The sequence below is a fragment of the Rattus norvegicus genome, chromosome 9, assembly GCF_036323735.1.
Source record: "Rattus norvegicus strain BN/NHsdMcwi chromosome 9, GRCr8, whole genome shotgun sequence".
Classification (NCBI taxonomy): domain Eukaryota; kingdom Metazoa; phylum Chordata; class Mammalia; order Rodentia; family Muridae; genus Rattus; species Rattus norvegicus.
In genome coordinates this window covers 32,394,548-32,416,414 of record NC_086027.1, presented here as the reverse complement: position 1 = coordinate 32,416,414, position 21,867 = coordinate 32,394,548, and the positions used below count along the sequence as shown (strand labels likewise).

The 21,867-nt window shown below is 43.0% G+C and overlaps 1 protein-coding gene across 45 annotated transcripts in view; it reads left to right on the top strand.

Annotated features, from left to right (window-relative positions):
* Positions 1 to 21,867, top strand: part of Rims1 (regulating synaptic membrane exocytosis 1) — a 499,647-nt gene that overhangs the window by 276,584 nt on the left and 201,196 nt on the right. For all 45 annotated transcript variants that reach the window (XR_010054639.1, XR_010054638.1, XR_010054637.1 and 42 more), the window contains 1 exon segment: positions 3,256 to 4,097. Coding sequence is in view for 39 of the 45 variants with exons in the window: in NM_052829.3 (NP_439894.2) it covers positions 3,256 to 4,097 (842 nt within the window). In the remaining 6 variants the exon portion in view is untranslated.

Below are 21,867 nucleotides of genomic sequence, written 5' to 3'. Positions count from 1 at the left end.
AGAAACGCTATAGAATGAGCACTTCGGTTAAATGTGTGTTCTTAAAGAATACGGTGCAGAACCTGGCCAATTGAAATGCATTATGGGACATCAGAGACTTTTTGGGGGAATGGAACCATTCTGTTTGAGGTCTTTCCAAAGGATGCCACTGGTTAGAGTACAAGTAGTAGAGGAAGGAGAAAGAGGGAGGGAGGGAGGGAGGGAGGGAGGGAGGGAGGGAGAGAGAGAGACAGAGAGAGACAGAGAGAGAGACAGAGACAGAGAGAGGCAGAGAGACAGAGAGTCAGACACAGAGAGAGAACTGACAAGGCAGTAAGGAAAGAGCTTAATTTTCATAGATTTTTTTAACCTAGGCATAATGTAAAGCCATCAAAGATGTAAGCGAAGGATAAGATGATGAGAGAATGTACATCAAATGTTTCATTCATCCATTCATTTATTTGAGTTGATGCTGCCCACTAGAAAACAGAGACATCAAAAATGATACATGACGCGTCTTCTTGACGCTCCTGACTGGTGGTGTAATGTGACTTTCACCAACCTGCCGGCGGCTTAAATGAAGACATGGAGACTCATATATTTTAAAAGCTTAGTGCCCCTCCTGGCTTCTCTAACCTGACTAATTCTGGACTACATTCCAACACGTGGCCCGGTCTACCTCTGTCTGGTTCTGAAACTTCTGCCTACCTCTCCCTCTGCTGCTGAATCTCCAGCTTTCTTAATTCTTTTCCCAGAGTCCCCCTTTCTGACCGGAAGTTCCGCCCTCTCTTCCTGCTTCCACTATTGCCCAATCAGAGAATGCCTTAGGCAGGAGAGGCAGGAACAAATATACATATATTCTGCCAGCACCAGCACCCGGAGGTGCCAGCACAGCAATTAACAACTGTGAATGTAGAGACACACTTTCAGTATGTGTCCGGGTAGGTTACCTCAACAGGTGGGACCTGGACTAAGCTTGATTGCTTCTATTTGTGTAACTCGTGCTTATGCCACTAGGTAAGTGGTAATCTCCAACCATGAGGACTTCAAAGTAAAGCAGGTCTAGATGACAGTCCTAACAGGCAGTGATAACACACTTTGCAGGGGCGTGCCAAGTTTTAAAGGAAAACACAAGGTACCTGGCCAACATGCCGTGCCTACCTAACTGAATATGGCTGTGAATTCAGCCAGCACTCATTAAGCAAACACTATAATTAAACCCAGTGCCAGGAACCAGAGGGTGCAGTGATGGTGAGGACATATCTTGTCCTTCACAGTATGGGGAAGCAATATCCCAGGGAAGAAAGGGCTTTTGAATTATGGGTTGCAAAATTCCCAGATATTGGAGGAGAGACAGAGAACAGTAGGGGAGAGTGTGAGTGTAAGCAGAACTATTTTTAAAGAAGTCAGAAGTACTTTAGGGGTAACAGGATGAAGCTCACTTGATTCCAAAGAGTAGTGTGTTAAGAGACACAAATATTAAAGATGCACGTCGAAGCTTATCAGAAGATAGTACCTTTAAATATGACAAGATTGGTAACAGAACAGATACAGGTAATGACGAGAAAAAGTATCACTGGCCGGACCCTCAAAACAGAATGGCAGATCAGTCCTACCATGTGCCTAACATTCAAGCTGTGGTAAAGCACCCTCACAGATGTGTTTCCTTGAATGCTCTTATGAATTCTGCATAGTAGGCAATAATTACAGCATCAGCAGAAGAATAACACAATTCAATAGAAGCTTCTAGCAAGTAAGTGTTAAAACCCAATGAAATATTTGCAAAGAATACCGTAATTATGAAGATGTGGTGGTATCAGACCCCTTCTATTGTAAAATTGCAACCTCACACTTGAAGATCCACTTTCCGGTCCATGCTCTTTTCCAGTCCATGCTCTTTTCCGTTTGAAGTGCCACAGTGATATACATACCTCAAGCAGAATCACCATGCTTCCTTTTGACTCACTGCCACTTTGTCCCCTTTCTGTCCTGAATAGTCCTCACCCATCCCACAATGTGTCTGAGCAACTACACTAATCCCCAATAGAAACAACTGATTGCAGGTTTATATATATATATATATATATATATATGTATATATATATGTGTGTGTGTGTTTGTGTTTGTGTGTGTGTGCGCACACACGCGTGTGAGTATGTGGGCGTGTACACGTCCATGCGCGCGCGCGCGCACACACACACACACACACACACACACACACACACGCACACACACACATACATACGGACTTGTAAATAAACGCTATGCCCCTCAGGAGGATTCATCAAGGACCCTAGAATTACAAAGCAAGCCTGGGGTTGTCTCCACTTTAACTGCGCATTGGAATAAGTCCAGAAGGCTTAGCCAAGGCAAAAATATTTTGCAGTAACTTCTGGCATAACCTCAGGGTCTTGCCTGGCCAGGACCTTTGCATAGAGAAATACTGAAGAGGACTCTGAAGTCCATCTTTACAGGATTCAAAGACCTGCCGAACCCCCTTCCTTTTAATTTTCTCTTCACCCATGACAAAAAGCATTGAAAGATTTAAAAACTGGCTTCTTCTTCGGGGCTCTCTTTGGATATAAGGAGGAATGAAGGAGTAGAACATCGCATTATGTCTGAGCCGAGGATTCTCATTGGTAGAGGAGCTGCCTGGCAGACAGACAGACAGACAAATTTCAGTGTTTCAATTGGTGTTCCTTAAGAGAGTTAAAATATAAGATAGGTTTAGCCATTGCTTTCTGATTAACACTACAAAAGACAGGCTGGGGCATAATCACATCAAACAGAGTTTGCTGTTATCAGGGATTTGATTTCCGAAGAGAGCACACATGTAATCCTAAAAGTCTCCCTGAGAATCAAGTATGTAATGTTTATATTATACACTAGTGGAAAACACATTTGATCTTGTAGTGATGTGTGCTTATCTTTAGAACTTATGCTATTATTGTCCATATTACTTCTGTCTGAAACATTTTAAGTCATAGGAGGACGTAAACACAAACTGTGCCTGTTGAGTTAATACTAATGTTTTTATTTAAATTCGAACTTTAAAAGGTGAAAAGAAGTTTTTGATCCCGTTGTAATGCAAAGGGATCACATTTTCAATCCTAATTAGTACATAAATTTAACCCGGTCCTTGACTTCAAATTTTAAGTAGACACGGGATTCGAAGTAATTATATGAAATAACTGATTTAGGGCTTGAATGCTGAGAGACAAGAATGTTTCTTGGTGTGCTGTTTAAATGTTATTATCTGTTCTCTGCGCAACACAGGAAGAAGGCTCCAGGGCTTTCAGAGCAGAATGGCAAGGGAGGCCAGAAGAGCGAGCGCAAACGTGTCCCCAAGTCTGTGGTGCAACCCGGGGAAGGGATCGCGGATGAGAGGGAGAGGAAAGAGAGGCGGGAAACCCGCAGGTTGGAGAAAGGGCGCTCCCAGGACTACTCAGACCGGCCTGAGAAACGCGACAATGGCAGGGTGGCGGAAGACCAGAAGCAGAGGAAGGAGGAGGAGTACCAGACTAGGTACCGCAGCGACCCTAACCTGGCTCGCTACCCGGTGAAGGCGCCGCCAGAGGAGCAGCAGATGCGCATGCACGCCCGGGTGTCCCGAGCGAGGCACGAGCGGCGCCACAGCGACGTGGCGCTCCCGCACACCGAGGCAGCTGCCGCCGCGCCGGCTGAGGCCACGGCGGGCAAGCGCGCGCCGGCCACCGCCAGGGTCTCTCCCCCGGAGTCCCCGCGCGCACGCGCGCCCGCCGCCCAGCCTCCCACCGAGCACGGGCCACCGCCGCCGCGGCCAGCCCCGGGTCCCGCAGAGCCACCCGAGCCGCGCGTCCCCGAGCCGCTCCGTAAGCAGGGCCGCCTGGACCCGGGCTCGGCCGTGCTTCTGCGCAAGGCCAAGCGCGAGAAGGCGGAGAGCATGCTGCGGAACGACTCGCTGAGCTCCGATCAGTCCGAGTCCGTGCGGCCATCCCCGCCCAAGCCTCACCGGCCCAAGCGGGGAGGCAAGAGACGTCAGATGTCGGTGAGCAGCTCGGAGGAGGAGGGCGTGTCCACACCGGAGTACACGAGCTGCGAGGACGTGGAGCTGGAGAGCGAGAGCGTGAGCGAGAAAGGTGAGCGCGGCTCGGAGGTGGAGAAGCGCGCCCGGTGCCTGCCTGCCCAGAGATGGTGGGCTCGGGGACCGCTGTGCCAGGCGCACCTGCGCCTGAGAGATGCGCCGGACGCCCGCCGCGGAGATGCTGCGCTCCGATGTCCCTGCGTACCAGACGCACAGGCGCCTCCATTCCCCTGCAGGCATGCCTGTGAGCCGCACTTAGAGGCGGGTGGCCCGCGGTGGACACATGCCTACTGGCTTTTGAGGTCCACGTGCTGAGGTCACAGATGCAGGTGAAGATGTTTGTGTTCCAAGATTAGAGGTGGATACCTAGAGCACTCTCGGGTAAAAATGCAGGCTGTGGAAGGTTGTACTTTTCTTTCTCTCTTTCTTTCTTTCTTTCTTTTTTTAAATGTATCTAACAAATCACCACTGCCAGCTCCAGTTTTGAGTGGGAAGAGTTTCTTACTGATTTTGCTTCCAGTCATTCAGGGAACTAAGAAGTGCAATCTTAACATTTTTGGGGTGCATTTGTTGGGGGGATAACTTATTTTCTAGAAAACTAAACTGTGAGTGTGAGTTGTTTACAACATAAACAACTATATATATATAAAAAAACTTTGTACATATTCAATTCGTAAAGGTACATTTTCCTATTTTAAAAGTGATCCGTCTCGAAGTTTGTGAATGGATTCTAAATGCTGTTATTTGAGATGTTACATATTATGTTTTGCATAGTAATTTAAGGTATGAGATTCACATTCCAAAGTAACCAAAACAGTGTGGTGGGCGTTTCCCTTCAAATCAGTATTTTATAGTCTTTTTTTTTTCTTTTTTCTTTTTTTTTCGGAGCTGGGGACCGAACCCAGGGCCTTGCGCTTGCTAGGCAAGTGCTCTACCACTGAGCTAAATCCCCAACCCCAGTATTTTATAGTCTTATAGTCATGTATCCCCATTTTGGCTTAAATTAACTGAAGTAAAGTAAGTGAAACCATTCACTTCCTTAATCTCACCAGCTATATTTCAAGTGTTTAAAAAAAGAGAGAGAGAACTGTTAAAAAGTGCTGGTCTAGGAAGTGCTTCAATTTAAAATTATAACTACACAAGTCTTTTGGTGGTGGGTATTCACATTTTGATGCTGTTCATTCAGATAAAGCTGACTACAGTCTTAGCTTTGGTGGTGATGAACTTCCTTCCGATAGTGTTGGGTTTCCTGTGTGTTTATCTATGTATTTGTGTGTGGGTAGGGCTATTCTTTCAGATTTCCCCCTCCCATAATTTATAACTTCTAGATAATACTATATTATGTACTGAATATAACAGATTTTCTTTTAAAAATTTTTGTTTTCTTATCGTCTTGCTCCAAACTGCTTGTGCCTGGGCCCTCTCCATTCCTGGCACTTCCTAGTGGAGCTCTATACAAGGAACAGTTAATACATCTCATTCTATCATTGGTGTTCTTGCAAATCAACTTGAGATAGTTGTCTCTGGAGTTTGGAGTTTATATACTTAAGATGGATTTGACCCCTTTAGCTTCCATTCAGATGGGCTCTCTCTGTAAGCTGCACACCGGCTACAGGCGTGTACAGTCGGTCGATGAATAGACTGAAGTAACTGCGGTTGAGTTTCCCCTGAAGGGGTCGGTTCAGTGTTTATTACATGAACGCGTCCACTTGACCGTTGTGCAGATAACTATCGATTGAGGCGGTAGACATGCATATTCTCCTTAAAGAAAAGAATCACACTGAATATTCATTAGTTTATGCTACATATCTGGATGCATGTGGGCTCTGGTTATCATACACACACACACACACACACACACATATATATATAGCTGCATGGACAATGGATGCAGATGCAGGGCCTGGTGTGATGTGTATAGTTCTTTACCTCTACACGTCGGTATTTTAGACATACCTCATGGACTGGAGTAAAAGCTCTAATTCTGGGGATACAGGCAGGAGCGTCATAAATCCATATGTCCTGATTCGTACATAATCTCATTTTCAAGTGAAAAATTGGAATTTTCCTAGCATCAAAGTTCTACTCTAATATTTCAATCCTAGACTAATCCCTAAAAAAACGAAGTATTAACTCCAATTATAAATAACCTCTTAATACTGTAGCGTAGACATGTTCCTACTCAAAACTTGTTAATAAGTGGTACCATACCCCACAGTTCTCTAAGGGCTGTTTGAGCATCCACGACAATCTACAGTACCTTGTGACTGCACAAACTGCTTAACCTTCATGTGTCTTCATTCTCTTATTGGCATAAGTATTTAATTTGTGAGGTTGTTGAATGGAAGATCATGCATATGTATCAAAACCAGATGTTAAATTAGCATTCTTCCTGGCTTGGTTTTGCTCGTGATGTCAGCCCAGCAGACAGCTGTGTCAGGTTTTTTTTTTTTTTTTTTTTTTTTTTTTTTTTTTTTTTTTTTTTTGTCTGTCACAGCGACAAATACCTGAGAGAAGCAACTTGGAAGGAGGAAAGATCAAGTTTGGCTCCCAGTTTCAGAGATGCCTTGTGTGGTTAGCTGGCTCAGTTGTTTGAGTCTGCAGGGGGCAGGGGCTACCCGTCTCCTGGTAGCCGGAAACAATAACAGGAAGGGACCAGATCAAAGGACATCGTCCCAGGACATATCTCTGGTGAACTGTTTCCTTCAAACAGAACCGACCTCCTGTAATCATTTCTGTTGTATAGAAATAATGATGTTGAATCACAAATCCACCAGATAAGTTGGTAATGGCTGATTACTCATGATCCAGTACTGTCCCCAAAGCTTGTTTTTAGCACTGTCACATGTAAAACCAGACTTTCAACAGGTGAGACTCAGAAGGACATGAGACTCATCTTAAACCCATTTGAGAATCTGAGGCAGGAGAATTGCCATGGGTATGATGCCATCCTGGACTGCATAGTGAAAAACGACCCCAAACCGTAACAGTATCTAAAGTAGTAGTCACTGTGACTTAATTACCTGTGTCTGACATGCACAGCAAAGGAATATGCATTATATGTCAGGGGACCTAGTGGGATGAGCAGGAGAAGGGGTGGTCTCTAAAGAAGTTTCTTGAGGCTTAGTAAATGCCACGGTATGCATTTTAGAGCAACATAGTATATGATTTAAAGGGCTTGGTAAATATCCTTTTTATATCCTGAGATGGAGGGATAAGATGAGAGCTATACTCAAGTTGTGTGAATAATACAGCTTGGGTTGAGCCCAGAGCATTTCCTTCTCTGTTCTAAACCATCCCTAGGTCTACCCTGGAAGCTTCTAGCCTCTGAACAATCTAATCTTTCAAACTGACTGATTCAGTACAGTTTCTCCTGGCTTCTGATTGAATTGTTCTGCCTGGCCTCATTCTTTTCTGACTTCTTCTCATTCTCTGCCTCCTTCTGTCCCCACTTGTGTCTAGCTTGTTCTCTATGCAACCTATCCCAGGAAAATTATTCCGGTAAAACTACCATATGTACACACCACACACCACCTCACTTTTTCTCTTGATGCTCTTTAGTAGCCTCTTTCCTATGCTGTTCACATGAGAGTTTCATGTATCCTATCACTGACTCATTGTGTCAAATCTTTCTCTGATTCATCACTGTGTCTTCCCCTCAATTCTATGTCATTTTCCAAACATGGCTGCTTCCTTCTACAAACCAACCTTGCCTTCATTGACAGGGATTAAAGGTGTATACTAATGGCATGTCTATATTCCAGCCAGATTGTACTGTAATCCATGGCATGTCTGTATTCTTGCTGGATCAAGATCTAGAGGATCTTTGGATGTGATCCTTTGCCAGAGCAGCCATGTTTCTGGATTAAAATTCCTCTACAGCAGTGAAAGAGCAAGTTATAGCTGACATTTTGTAGGATATTGGCTTGTCTCATTTGTCAATTTTACAATTAATACAAAATTTTTGAGGCTTTACTTTTTATTATTTTTTTATTTTTTAAAAGTCCTATCCCAACCCCCTTTTCTGCTTCTATGAGGCTGCTCCCCTACCCACTCACCCACACCTGCCTCACTACCCTAGCATTCCTCTACTCTCAGGCATCTAGCTTCCACAGGACCAAGGGTCTCCCCTCCCACTGATAGCAGGTAAGGCCATCCTCTACTACATACGCAGCTGGGGCCATGGGTTCCTCCTGTGTTGGTGGTTTAGTCCCTGGGAGCTCTGGAAGGTCTGTTTGGTTGATATTGTTGTCCTTCCTGTGGTGTTGCAAACCCCTTCAGCTCCTTCAGTCCATCCCCTAAGTCATTCACTGAGGTGCTTGTGCTCGGTCTGATGGTTGGCTGTGAGCATCTGCATCTGTGTTGGTAGAGCCTCTCAGGGGACAGCTATTCCAGGCTCCTGTCAGCAACTGCTTCTTGGCAACAGCAATAGTGTCTGGGTTTGGTGTCTGCATATGGGATGGCTCTCTATGTGTAGCAGCCTCTGGATGGCCTTTCCTTCAGTCTCTGCTCTACTCTTTGCCCCTGCATTTCCTTTAGACTGGAGCAATTCCGTTTTAACATTTTTGAGGAGGGTGGGTGGCCCCATCCCTCAACCAGGGGCCTTGCCTAACTTCTGGATACGATCTCTACAGGTTCTTTCTCCCCTTTGTTGGGTATTTCAGCTAATGTCATCCCCATTGGGTCCTGGGAGACTCTTGCTTTCCTGGCATCTGGCCCTTTCTAGTGGCTACCCCCAGTGGCTATCTCCCATTGCTACACACCTCTGTTCAATTTTGTGACCCCTCTGTACTTCTCCCCCATCTCCTCCCACACTTGATACCGCCCCCCTTTCCTCTCCCTACTCTCCTCTCCCAGATCCCTCACTCCCTCTACCTATGTGATTATTTTGTTCCTCCTTCTAAGGACTGAAGCATCCGCACTTTGGTCTTCCTTCTTCTTGAGTTTCATGTGCTCTGTGAGTTGTATCCTGGGTATTCTGAGCGTTTTGCCTAATATCTACTTATCAGTGGGTACATACCATGATACCTAGTGTATTTTAACTACTTAATGTATTACCATATTGATCCACTGACATTATTGCTTTTATATACAAAACCCTGTTGTCTTTTTAATTCTTAGCGAGTGACTAGTTAGCACATCCTACAGATACACTAAAGTTAAAACATACTGTGTATATTCCTTCTTTCCCAGAGTTTACATCCCTTTGAGAGTATAATCAACAAATAATTTTAGTTGGCTTTAGTGACACACGACTGTAGTCCTGGCACTTGGGAGGTTGAGGCTAAAGAATTGTGACTTGTGGCTACCCAAGTCTATAGAAAGTGCATGGCTCACTTGTGCTACACAGTCAGACCCATTTTCACAAAAACAAAATGAAACCAAAGGAAACAAAACAAAACGAAACAAGGGTTGCATACACAGGTCACTGTCTAGCACGCGCAAGTCACTGGGTTGATATTTCAAACTTATTCTTTTCCCACCCCCAACTTCTCCTAGATCTCTCTCACCTTCCTGGTCACCCAGATTCATGCTACCACTCTGTGTCTCTCTCTTCCTCTCACTTTTTCCTCCCTCTTTCAGTAAAAAAATAAAAGCAAACAAAATCAATAAAGCAAATTAAATTAAAACAACACAAAACAAGAAGCATACCAAAACCGTGGAGTCGGCTTTATGCTGGCCAACTACTCCACGGCGTGGAGCCCGTCCTGGAGTGTGGCTGATATCTCCAGGACCACTCACTTGGAGGAAACTAAATTTCCCTTTCCCAGAAGTTATCAGTTGCAAGTAGCTTTTCGGTAGGTGTGGGACTTCATGTCTACTCCCCTTTTCAGGGCAGGACTTTTGACTGGCTGACCATGCTGACACAGTGTCTGAGTTCACATATGCACCAGTCCTGTGGTATCTGGAAGATCTGCCTCTGGTTCTTAAAATGTTTGTGCCGCTTCTTCAGCATAGATCCCTGAGCCTTGACTGGGGGGCTTTAATAAAGACATTTAATTTTTATCTGAGTGCTCCTAAGTATCTAAGGGTTCATGTGTTGCCAGATAAAGAAGTTATATATCTCTTTTCTCGTAGCTTACGGATATTAACCAAAGTTAAGTATTTCTCCACAGAAGAGAAAGGGTTAGCAGTAAGCTTAATCTTAATTATCAGAAGGCTCATACATTTACATGAGAAGCTCCAGTGAACGTGTATGAAGAGGTCTATGAGTAAAGAAAGGCCAAGATCTTGCCATCTTGAGAAAAGAAAGAAATGGAGCCAGTTTGGGGGAGGAAGAAAATCTACCACTCTGTTCCAAGGTCTTGATTTACTTATTCTAAAAAGGAATTTAATACTGAAGTCCTAAGTCAGAAGGAGCTGGAAGAAGTAGCTTGATTCCTTCACTTTGGGTGAAAAATACAACGTAAATTCTCTATGCCTTTGAAGTGTGTGTGTGTGTGTGTGTGTGTGTATGTGTATATGTATATGGGTGTGTGTGTATATGGGCGTATATGTGTGTGTATGTATATGGGTGTGTGTATGTGTGTGTATATGTGTGTGTATGTGTATATGTATATGGGTGTGTGTGTATATGTGTGTGTATGTGTGTGTGTATGTGTGTGTGTATGTGTATATGTATATGGGTGTGTGTGTATATGGGTGTATATGTGTGTGTATGTATATGGGTGTGTGTGTATGTGTGTGTATGTGTGTGTACGTGTGTGTGTATATGTGTATATGTATATGGGTGTGTGTGTATATGGGTGTATATGTGTGTGTATGTATATGGGTGTGTGTGTGTATGTGTGTGTATGTGTGTGTATATGTGTATATGTATATGTGTGTATATGTGTATATGTATATGGGTGTGTGTATATGTGTATATGTATATGTGTGTGTGTATATGGGTGTATATGTGTGTGTATGTATATGAGGGTGTGTGTATGTGTGTGTGTATGTGTGTGTGTATGTGTGTGTGTGCACGTGTGTGCACATACTTTTTCATTTTTATATATTTCTGTATGCTTGCTTAGTGTCTAACAACCAAGTGTTTTTTGCTGGTTTATTCTTTGCTTTGTCTCATTAACTTGCACACGGAGGAGATGGCCGTAGGATGGCAATTATGAACACCAACCCCCAAGAATCCAACTTGTCTGATTTCTCTTCCTCTGGGTCTTACAAAGCATACAGGAAAGGGAAGAGAGGCTCTGATGAGTGAGAGATAAATATGATCCTTCTTCCTCGTAACCTGTCCCAGTGAGCGCTCCCAGGCGCTGCATGCTTTGAATAGAGGAGGGAGAGAGAACTGAGAGAAAGCTAAAGAGATGAGAGACAGAGACAGGGATCTACATGAGAGATATGTAATGGATCTCAGCTGTTCAAACACATATGAAATTTAAATCTTTGGAAGAGATGGAAAGACCATAACACCCCACACTTTTTTTTGCTGTCTGTTTGTCCATCCATCCATCTGTCTGTCCATCTATTTGTCTCTATCTCTGTCTTCCTCTCTCATGTAACATGATTCTCAATTTCTAATAATATATTAAAATTAGGTAAAACAAAGAAGGCTAGACATTTAGTTTTGGATTCTGCCCTATATAAAAATGACCAAAAAAAAAAAAACCTTTTCTTTGTTCTAAAATAAGAGTTATGGATATAAAGAACTCCTATAAAAAGGAAAGAAACTCCATAAAAAGGAATTGAAATCTTTACGTCTAACATAATTATATCCCATAATATGTCTTTCCAAATTAGGCTACAGCTAGGAATATTAGTCATTTAGCAGCATCTGATAGAAGTTTCTGTTCTTGACTCAGGAAAACTAAATTAACATCTGCACTACATCCTTAAAAATAATCACATAACATTTGCATGTGATATGTGATAACTATATTGATATAGAACATCTTAAAAATAAGTAACTGCCCGTCCTTTGAAGGGGAAGTGGCTGTGCTTCAAGGCCCATTCAGAAAACCGTTTGCCGTTGAGGATCTCATTGTCACCCATTTAGTCTCAGTCAGGTTCCTTGTAAAATGCAGAATCATACTGCAGTGCTCTGACCCATTTTACCCGGTGGATGAAAAGGTTGTCCTTACTCTTGGTTCAGTTCAGCAGAATCACAAGGTCTCAGCATAGGATGCTCTCCTTTTGAACGGTCCTGGAGGGAGAAAGGAACGTGGGTGCTGAGAGCTTCCCAGTTTCCTGCCCTTGAGGCTTCTCACTTGCCCTAGCTCTTTGAGCATGGGATGTGTCTCGTTTCTTGCTCCAGCCTAAGCTTCTGAGAAACGTTTCTCGTTGGTCCACCTGCTAACCTGCTTGTCCGTGGGCCAGTGTGGCTGTCTTGCTTCTATCCAATTTCTGACACTAGGTCCGGGAATTGAACCTTGTTGTGGTAATTAGCCATGTCCCTAGAATGGCAGGATTGAGTCTGATTTTATTCCAGGCCCTTTAAGTCCAGGTCTGTAGTCCATGCACATGATTGAGAGGCTCCCTCTCTAGCTACTGATGCCTTCTACATTGTTCTTGTATTGTCACGTGACAACTCTGATTCCCTGCCATTTGGAATTTAGTGTTTCTTGCCTATAACCATCTTCTTTGCATGTCATATTTTATCCTCTTCCTACCAATTTTATTGATCGATTGATTTAAAAGCAGTTCTGTCATTCCAACTGGCATATCCAAATTTATTTTCAGAAAACTAAGGCTGTTATCCACAAGATGAAATCATTATTGTTTAATTCCTTAAGACTACACAGAAGTGCATCAGACAGGGTGGTATGTATTTTCTCAGACAGAAATGTATTTTCTCACAGTTTTTTTTTTTTTGCAGGCTACAAGTCCCAGATGTACATACTGGTAGGTCTGGTTTCTTTGATGAGGCATGAGAGTAGGGCTTTTCTGGACTATGTTTGACCCATTCTTCCCATGTTTTTACATTATCATTCCTCAGCCTGTATCTGTTTCTACATTTCCATTTTTTCTAAAGACACTAGTCTCACTTGATACCAACACTCCACAATGTCCTAGTTTTATTTCCACTCCTCCTCAAAGACCCTGTAAGCTAGTGGCATTTAGGATTCCAGTAAGTCCCTGTGAGAAGCGGCAGAGTTCTGTGGGAGAACAAACACTTAAGAAAAGCATGTTTAAGTGAGGAGCTATTTTGCCTCAAGGTATCAGTGGTTCAGTTCAGTTGATAGCCCCTCAGATCCATTGATTCTGGGCCCAAGATGAGGGAGAATATGGTAGAGGGATATGAGGCAGTGGTTGTGCAATTCCTGGCAACCAGAAAGGGGTGGCGAAAGAAGATGGGGAGTAATGACTATAGAATGAATGAATATTTCTGTGATAGAATTTCTTCCTACAGCCCCTTATTCTACCTTAGTCCATGAGGTAGTGTCACCCAGGTTCAAAACAGGTCTTCTTTCTTAGTTAATCCTCTGCATATACTCTCGAAGACACACCTAGTTGTGGGAGCGTTCATCTTAGAGATGTACCCCAACCAGTTGACAACCAAGGTGTCTATATATTTGTCTGATACTCAAACTATTTACTTAAATACTAACTTGCCCCCCCCAATGATCCATGTTGATCTCATAACAGCAAAATTAATTCATATTATCGCAAATAGTTCCCATATTCTTTTCTGTTAAATACTGATGACAACCAGAGGGATGATGGTGATGGTGGTAGTGGTGGAGATGATGATGTAGTATGTGTTTGCATCTGCCATGGCACGGATGTCAAGGTCATGGGAAAGCTTTGTGAAATCTGTCGTCTCCTTCATATATGTGGGTTCCAGGTATTGAACTCAGATGACAAGCTTACATGGCAAGTGTCTTTACTAATTGATCCATCCTACGAGCCTTAAATTCTTCATATTTGTAACAGTTCCTACATTGCTCAGAAGGTGAAATTCAATGTTTTCTCAGAGCCTAAAAGCAAATGCTTTTGAGGCTCTCTAAAATCAAAGACAAGCTACAGACTTGTGTACAGTAGCACGGAGTGTGTGTTTCCACTAAAATAATGGAGGAATAATTTTCTGTTTGATTCATCCTTATTGTTTGGCTGTGAAATGTTTCCCCATGGGCTCATACAATTTTACACTAGGCCCCAGCCAATAAAGCTCTTTCCTGAGGTTATTGAACCTTTGGGACTGTGGACTTGGTAAAAGAAGTTGATCACTGAGAAAGTGGGCAGCCTTGAAAACTGTAGTTGCTCTGGTTCTACCTTGAACTAACTCACCCTCTTTGTCTGTCTGTCTGTCTGTCTGTCTCTCTCTCTCTCTCTTTCTCTGTTTCTCATCAGTGCCATATAAGAGGCTACTGCTGTAAGATCCTCTTGCCAGAGGAGACCATAGTTGTGCGTTCCCCACCATGATTGACTGCATAAACCAAAACAGATCCTTCCTCCCTTAAGTTACTTCCTTTGGGTATTATCACAAGGATATAAGAGAGATTAGTATTGCAAGGCTTCTTTATTATATAACCAAATAATGGATATAACTTTAAGATTGGATTCCTTATTGTGAGTCACAGTTTAGAGGTTTTGGGTCATGGTTGGAATAATCTATTACTCTAGTCCTGAGGATGGACATTGAAGAGGTAGGCATACATGGTACAAGGAGAAGGCTTCCCTCGTGGAAGGAAGGCATGGAGGGAGGGTCAATTAATTGATTGAACAAAGGAGATATCTGATAGTTTTTCCCCCTCATGTTCTTTTCTGTATCCATATCAAATCAAATAGTGTGATTCACTATATTGGGTACATGCCAATTTAAGCCAGTTCAAAGTCAAGGGCAAATATCAAAGTATCATGGTAAGTTTGTCTCATAAACAAATTCCATGTTTATTTAGAAATGTATGTGCCTGGGAAGAGGGCAAAAAATAACTCACATTATGTTTGGAGAAGAGAAAAGAGTGTGCACATCCAGGTGTTCTTTAGAACTCCAACCCAACACCTGGAACTGATTTTCTAACAGACTAGCAGAAGTGAGTTCTGCCTCAGAATGTCCCCGTGTTGCTTGGGATTTTAGAAAAGAGTCAAGGAACAGATCAGTGGCCTTGATACTGCTTGAAGCAGGGGGTTGGGAAGAGGATTCAGTGGTTAGCAGTGTGTGCTGCTTTTGCGGATGACCTAGTTCAGTTCCCAGCACACATGGTGAGTGGCTCATAGAAGCCTATAACTCTAGCTTCAGGAGATCTGATGCCTTCTTCTGGCCTTCATGGGAATATCACATGCACATTCCCAACACAGACATGTTCATACACACACACATACATGGACATGCACACAGAGAGAGAGAGACAGAGAGATATGCACACGTGCAGGCATGCACACACACACATGGACATGCACACACATGGACATGCACACAGACATGCACACACACCCACACACACACACATGCACACATTTTTTTAAAATAAAAATTTGGAAAAGAAAATTTTAAGTTATCTACTTTGGTGTAATAACTGGGAAATCTAGAGAACATTTGATGTAGTTGTGATGGTGGTTCTAACAGCTTATCGTTCCTGTCAGTTTGGAGGTGAAACTTCTAGAGAATGAAATCTGAACTGCCAGTCCTTTATCTACCCTCCGGAGTTCAAGCCTGCCTATCTTGCGTCTCACCTTCTCTGGCATGCTGCTCCCGCTGACTGATTAGTAGTCCTTCCCTGACTTCCACATTTATCACTGCCTTCTCTGTCTTGATTTCTTGACAACATTCTGCCCCTTAAAATGCCCTCCAATGCCAGGACTTGAATTTCGCTTCCTCCTCTTGAAATTCCATGACTGTCTAGATATTTCCTTTTGTTTCTAGTGTTGTTCTCATTTTTTTTTTCGTTGATGTCTGTGTTTCCAGAGGGGAGCAGATCATAGGCTTGGGTGGAGGTACAATGTTCATACACTTACATTCAGCTTCGGTAATGAAGGTTTCAATTTGCTTACGTAGAAATGCCGTTTTCAGTGATGAATTCTTTTTAACGAGTAGAGGTATAAACTTGAATAGAGAGGAAAATATACACTAAAATAATATGGATAACTGAGGGTGGGAACAACCACTTTCCTATCCTTTAATTATTGCCCTATCCTTCCAGCTTATTGATTTAATGCATTTGGAAAAATTAATGCAGTCAACAATTCTCAGGAGGATGAGTGACAGCAAATTAAATTTGGGGGTGTTGCCGAGTGGTAAATCATTCGCCAAGCTTGTGGGAGGCCTTACTCTCTTGTCTCAGAAATGCGTTTCTTTATTTTATATCTTGGACTTCCATTGTTTTGAAGCATAAAGTCACTTAGTGCGAATTGACTGGTAGCCGAATGGCCAAGAGACAGGGAGCTGGGAACGAAATTGGCACAGAAGCTCTAAAGGATAAACAACAAACGTTAGATTTAGGGGCTGCACAGAGTGGGTCATTTGAGAAATTATGAATTATGTTGAAGACTAAGGACCTTTAGGAAATCTTCCATTAAACTGAGCATATAACACTGTATCATTCAGTAAATGGGGAGTTGAAATTATGATGGGGATTGCTTAAATTCAAGTCAACTTGATGCTTAGAATTTCTTTTAAGGCTCATTTTTTTTTCCTCTCAAGGACTCCTTTCTCATTCCCTGACCTCTTCTGGTACTTCTCCTTCCTACATATTCATATATGGAAATCTGAGGCTAAGCTCTACCCATGGAGAGAATATACAGTCTTTCTTTCTGACCCTGCATCACTTTATTTAATATGCTATCCACAGTCCGGTTATCATGACTTCTTACACCTATCTTTTTCCAACTTCATTCTTCCTCTTGGTAGAATATATCCTGTATTGATTCTTCTGGCGAAAGGCTAGTAAAATGCCACTGACCAATTAGCATTTCTTAAGTAACAGTATCTTGGGGCACATAGCTTGTGCTTTGATTCTTCCAATACAAGATGCAAAGGGTTCTGGGAGATGAACGGGGCTTTTTCCAGCTCTATTGAGTGGGGGAACCCGTGTCGGAGATTGTTATCCATTGTCCACGGTGAGGCTACACCAGTCTCCCCGTTGGTGGGTCACTATTCCTCTTGGCTTTCCTCCAGATTTTAACTCTTCATCCATCTTTCTTGTTTTCTTTTGAGTAACTTTTTTTTAAAAAAATAACTATGCTTTTTCGCATAGAGTAGAGAATATAGTTACACTTGCGTTTCTATTTTGAACATCTCACTATTTTGAAGAAGAAAAAAATGTGAAAGCGTACTGAGGGAAGTAAGGCAAGAATACATAGAACACTGGGTTTTCAAAGCTCATTTAGACACAGTATAAGCCAGAGTAAACATGGTCCTTTGCACGATCTATTTGACTTTGTCTTACTTACTTATCCTGCTGCTATAATAAAATACCCCAGCAAAAGCAACTTAAAGGAGAAAAGACTGTTAAACGAGGTTTGAAGTGACAGTCCACCGTGTAGGAAATTCATAGAGGCAGAATCCTGAGGCACTGAGTGCCAATCCGCAGTGAAAAAAGCAGACAGTGAATGTCACTGCACAGCTAGACTTCTTCTTGTTCAGCCCAAGATTCCAGCACAGCATTCCAAGACGCTGCCTAGCTAGGGCGGATCTTCCTGCTTGAATTAACCAATCAGCATGATCCCTCCCAGGCACGCCAGCAACTTAATCACTTCTGGATTGATCAGTATTAGCCGTCCCAGCAAGTCTGTAGATGGCAGCTTGGGGAGATGTTTCAGTGACTTTCTTGTTGCTGTGATAAAACACCAATGTCCAAGACAACTCTTAAAGCCTGCTTCCCCGTGACACACCCCCAACAAGGCCACACCTCCTGGTTCTTCCAAAACATTTCCACCAACTGGGATCCAATATTCAGACACATGGCTAATTGGAGGCCGTGCTCGTTCAAACCTTCATATTCCACACCCTGGATTCCGTAGACTTGTGGTCTTATAATAATGCAAAATGTACTTCAAAAGTCTCCACAGCCTTTTAGACTCAACACTGTTGAAAGGTTCAAAGCTCAAAACTCTCTTCTAAGTCTCAAGGGAATCTATTAACTATAATCGCCCGTAAAAATCAAAAATCAAATTGCATACTTTTAGTATACAAAGTCACGATGTACACTATAATTCCAAAAGAAATGAGCAGGGGACATGGTGAAGAAGTCATGAGCCAAAGCAAAGCAGAAAACTCCAGATCCTCAGCTCCACGTCCAATGTCAGAGGACAGCTGGCTCCGTCCCTCTATCTCTTTTGCATGTGACTTACACCTCTCTCTTAGGCTGGTTCCACTACCTGTGTACAGTTATTCTTGGTAGGTATCTCATAGCTCTGGTGTCTTTGACATGTAAGCCCTCAGTTGATCCTGAGGCAAAGCCTTTGGTCAGCCATCATGGACTCAAGCCCTCTAACACCTTGAGATCTCCAGCACAATCATAGCTTCTCTTTCACAGCTTCCAGCAATGTACTCTCAGGGTCTCTTACCCTTGCCAAGGTTTCATGCAATGATTACCCTGACTCACATTGCCTGGCCCCAATGGCTCTCCTCATTTTTCTCGTATCCCTCATGACTCCAGAGTCAGAACTACATGGGCCACACTTAATTTGGGCTGCCTGCTTGAGATGGAGGCTTGCCCCTGGATTACATTTGCAGAAGCCATTTTCAGCAATTCCTTTTTTTTTTTTTTTTTTTGTTTGCTTTAGGAGCAGAAACCTTTCTTAGCCTTTTTTCTTTCACTAGTTGGAAGAAAAGCTGGGAGGGATCTTTCCCTGAGGTTTCCCCATCTTTTCATTCCCGTGTAGAGCTGGCTTCCTTTTTATCTTCTTATCAATTCCATCACATTAAATTTCCTGGTACCCCTTTTTCTCTTCAAGCTGTATCACTTGTATTTGGTTGTGCCCCGTTCGTTCTCATTCACTGACGATCATACCAGTGGTTACTAATTTACATACCACAGAGTCAATGTTAGACATCCTGAAATTTTTTCCAGCAAAGAGAGGCGTCCATTACTTTTTACTTCATCATCTCGTAAATTCTTAGAACAAGGGCAGAGAGCAGGACGAGCTTGTGGTGGCTTGCATAGGCATGGCCCCCATAGACTCATGCATTTGAATGCTTGTCGCATAGGGAATGGCACGATTAGGAAGTGTGGCCTTGTTGGTGTATGTGTGGTTTTCTTGGAGGTAGAGGGTTGCTATGGGTGGGTCTTTGAGGTTCAGAAGCTCGAATCTCGCCAGTGTGTCTCAGTCTCCTTCTGACATTTGATAAGAATATGGAACTCCCAGCCCCTTCTCCAGCACTGTGACTTCCTGTACACTGCCAAGCTTCCCACAATGATGATAAAGCTCTAAACCTCTGGAACTGTAAGGCAGCAGAAGCGTTTTACTTCATATGATTTGCCATGGTTTTGGTGTCTCTTCACAGGAGTAGAAACCATAATTAAGACAAAAGTTAGTACCAGGGACTAGAGTATTGATGTAAAAGGCCTGACCATGTTTTTGTTTGGAGGAATGTGGACTTCAGGGCTATGGATTTGAAAAGCATTCAAATGCTTTAAGTGGGACATACTGGGGTATACTGGGGCATGCTAGTTGAAGCAGGGAAGGCAAGTGATGCTAAGGGTGAGGCTTGACTCAAGAGGTTTCAGAGGAAACGAATTTAAGTTTGTGACCTAGAGACTGTTCTTGCGACATTTTGGCAAAGAATGTGGCTGCTTTTTGCCCTTGTCTGAAAAGTCAGCCTGAGGCTAAAGTGAAGAGTTTTGTCCTGTGGTTGTTGGTGGTCACTCTTATGTAGATCTATAATAAAAAAGGAGCAGGCTGAGCAAGGGAGACTACAAAGTGTGCAGTTGGAGGAGGAAAGGGGCATCGGGAAGTGGAACGCGTTCAAGGAGAGAACCGGATTAAAGAAAAGACCGATATTAAATGGATTAAAGGGAGTGGTGAGCTCAGGTCAAGACTCCACCCAGCTAAGCTTCCAACGTGTGCAAAGGAATTAAAGAAAAGGCTAGGTCCAGAGGCTTTGCCAAAATATAACCGGAATGGCTTGTAGTGCACCTGCTGTTCCTGTCTTTGCTTCCCTCTGAAGCCTTTTAAGCTGGGTCTCCACGGTCCACATAGCTTTCAGTCCTATGATCTTCCAAGCTTCTCCCGGGGTGGTCATCAATCTCTCCTTTCAGCAATCTGCTTTCCTATTCAAACGTCCCAGGGTCTTCCCACATTCATTCAGACACCCAGAGCAGTCCCACATTAATTCAAATAAACTAAAATATATATATATTTTGAAAACAAAAAAACGGACACAAACCAAATCTGCGTGGTTAGATCTGTCACAGCAATACTCCACCGTAGTATCAACCTCTGTATTAACTAAGACAGAAGTTACTTTTCTATTTCTGTGATAAAGCACCATGAGCACAGACACATATAGGATGACTTTGGATGGGGTTCATCATTTCGGAGGGAACAGAGTCTAGAGTCTGCCACCTTCATGGTGGGTAGTAAAGGCACCAGACAGGCAGGCATGGCGCTGGAGCTGTGGCTGGGAGCCCACATCCTGATCCAAAAACTGGGAATGGCCCGGGTTTTTAGAAATTTCAAAGGCTACCCCAGTGACACGCTTCCTCCATTGGTCACAAATCCTACCTAAACAACCAACCAATTAGGGAGCGATTACACAACCATGTGAGAACATGTGGGCCTGTCTCATTCCAACCTACTTTCTACTCTGAGAAATCGCTGGCTGTGGTTTACGTTGTCGAATACTTAAAAGATATTAATGGGTTTCAAATAGAGAAGGGTATCACCTGGATTAAAAAGTAAATATGGAAGGAAAATACAAATAACTAAGTAGAAACCCCAAGTTTTCATGTAGCATTCCTCCCATGCAGTAGGAGAGTAGTCTTGATTCTTTTGCCCACTGTATGAATTCTTTTTAAACTTGCTATTTGAAATCTGTCATATTTTGCTTAACTCTTATCCTTGGGTCTTTCAGCCTGTTGTTTTTATAGTGAAGGAACAGTTTCTGTCTATGACAATAGTGAGAAACTGAATAGCCCGCTAACCTAGTAATAAAGAACACTCCATTGATCCAGACGGCATTACTTGACTTGTAGCCCAGCAGAGACAAATGAATGTATCCCTTTAATGGCCTTCAAACTTAGAAATATCGTTTACAGATGCCAATATAACACAGAGGAGAAAGCAAACCAGGGTGCCATTTGAGGCTCTTTGGAGCTTATATGAATATGCCTAAGATTAATAAATCAAAAACAGTCAAGTTCTCCTGCAGAAATTTAAAAGGGAGTGTCTAAAAGAGACATTGCTGAGTTGGTGTCAGCGAAAAGTTCTTAGGTTCCGGGAATGAAATAGAGAACAAGATTTAAGTGTTTGTTGGGTAAAGTTTAAGCAGTGGCCTGTGGGTACACCAATGCCTGTAATGGGCAGGAGCTTGGGACTCAAAAGCACATAGGTCCAGAAGAATTTTGTCCTCAGAAAATTCCGGGGGATTGAAACTAACATTTCTTCCTAAGACCAGGACATTAAAAAGTGCTTTTCCTACAGTGGAAGGAGGGTACATCTTAAAACTTCATGTGCCTAAGATAAATCCATAATCCACTTTGTCAATGAGCTCTGGGTATAAGAAACTGAAATCTGGGTGGTCTGGATAGTTGATGTTGTTCTTCCTATAGGGATGCCATCCCCTTCAGCTCCTTCAATCCTTCCCCTAGTTCTTCCACTGAGGTCCTCCGGCTTGGTCCAATGGTTCGCTGTGGGTATCTGCATCTGAATTAGTCAGGTGCTGGCAGAGCCTCTCAGGGGACAGCCATACCAAGCTCCTGTCAGCAAGCACTCCTTGGCACCAG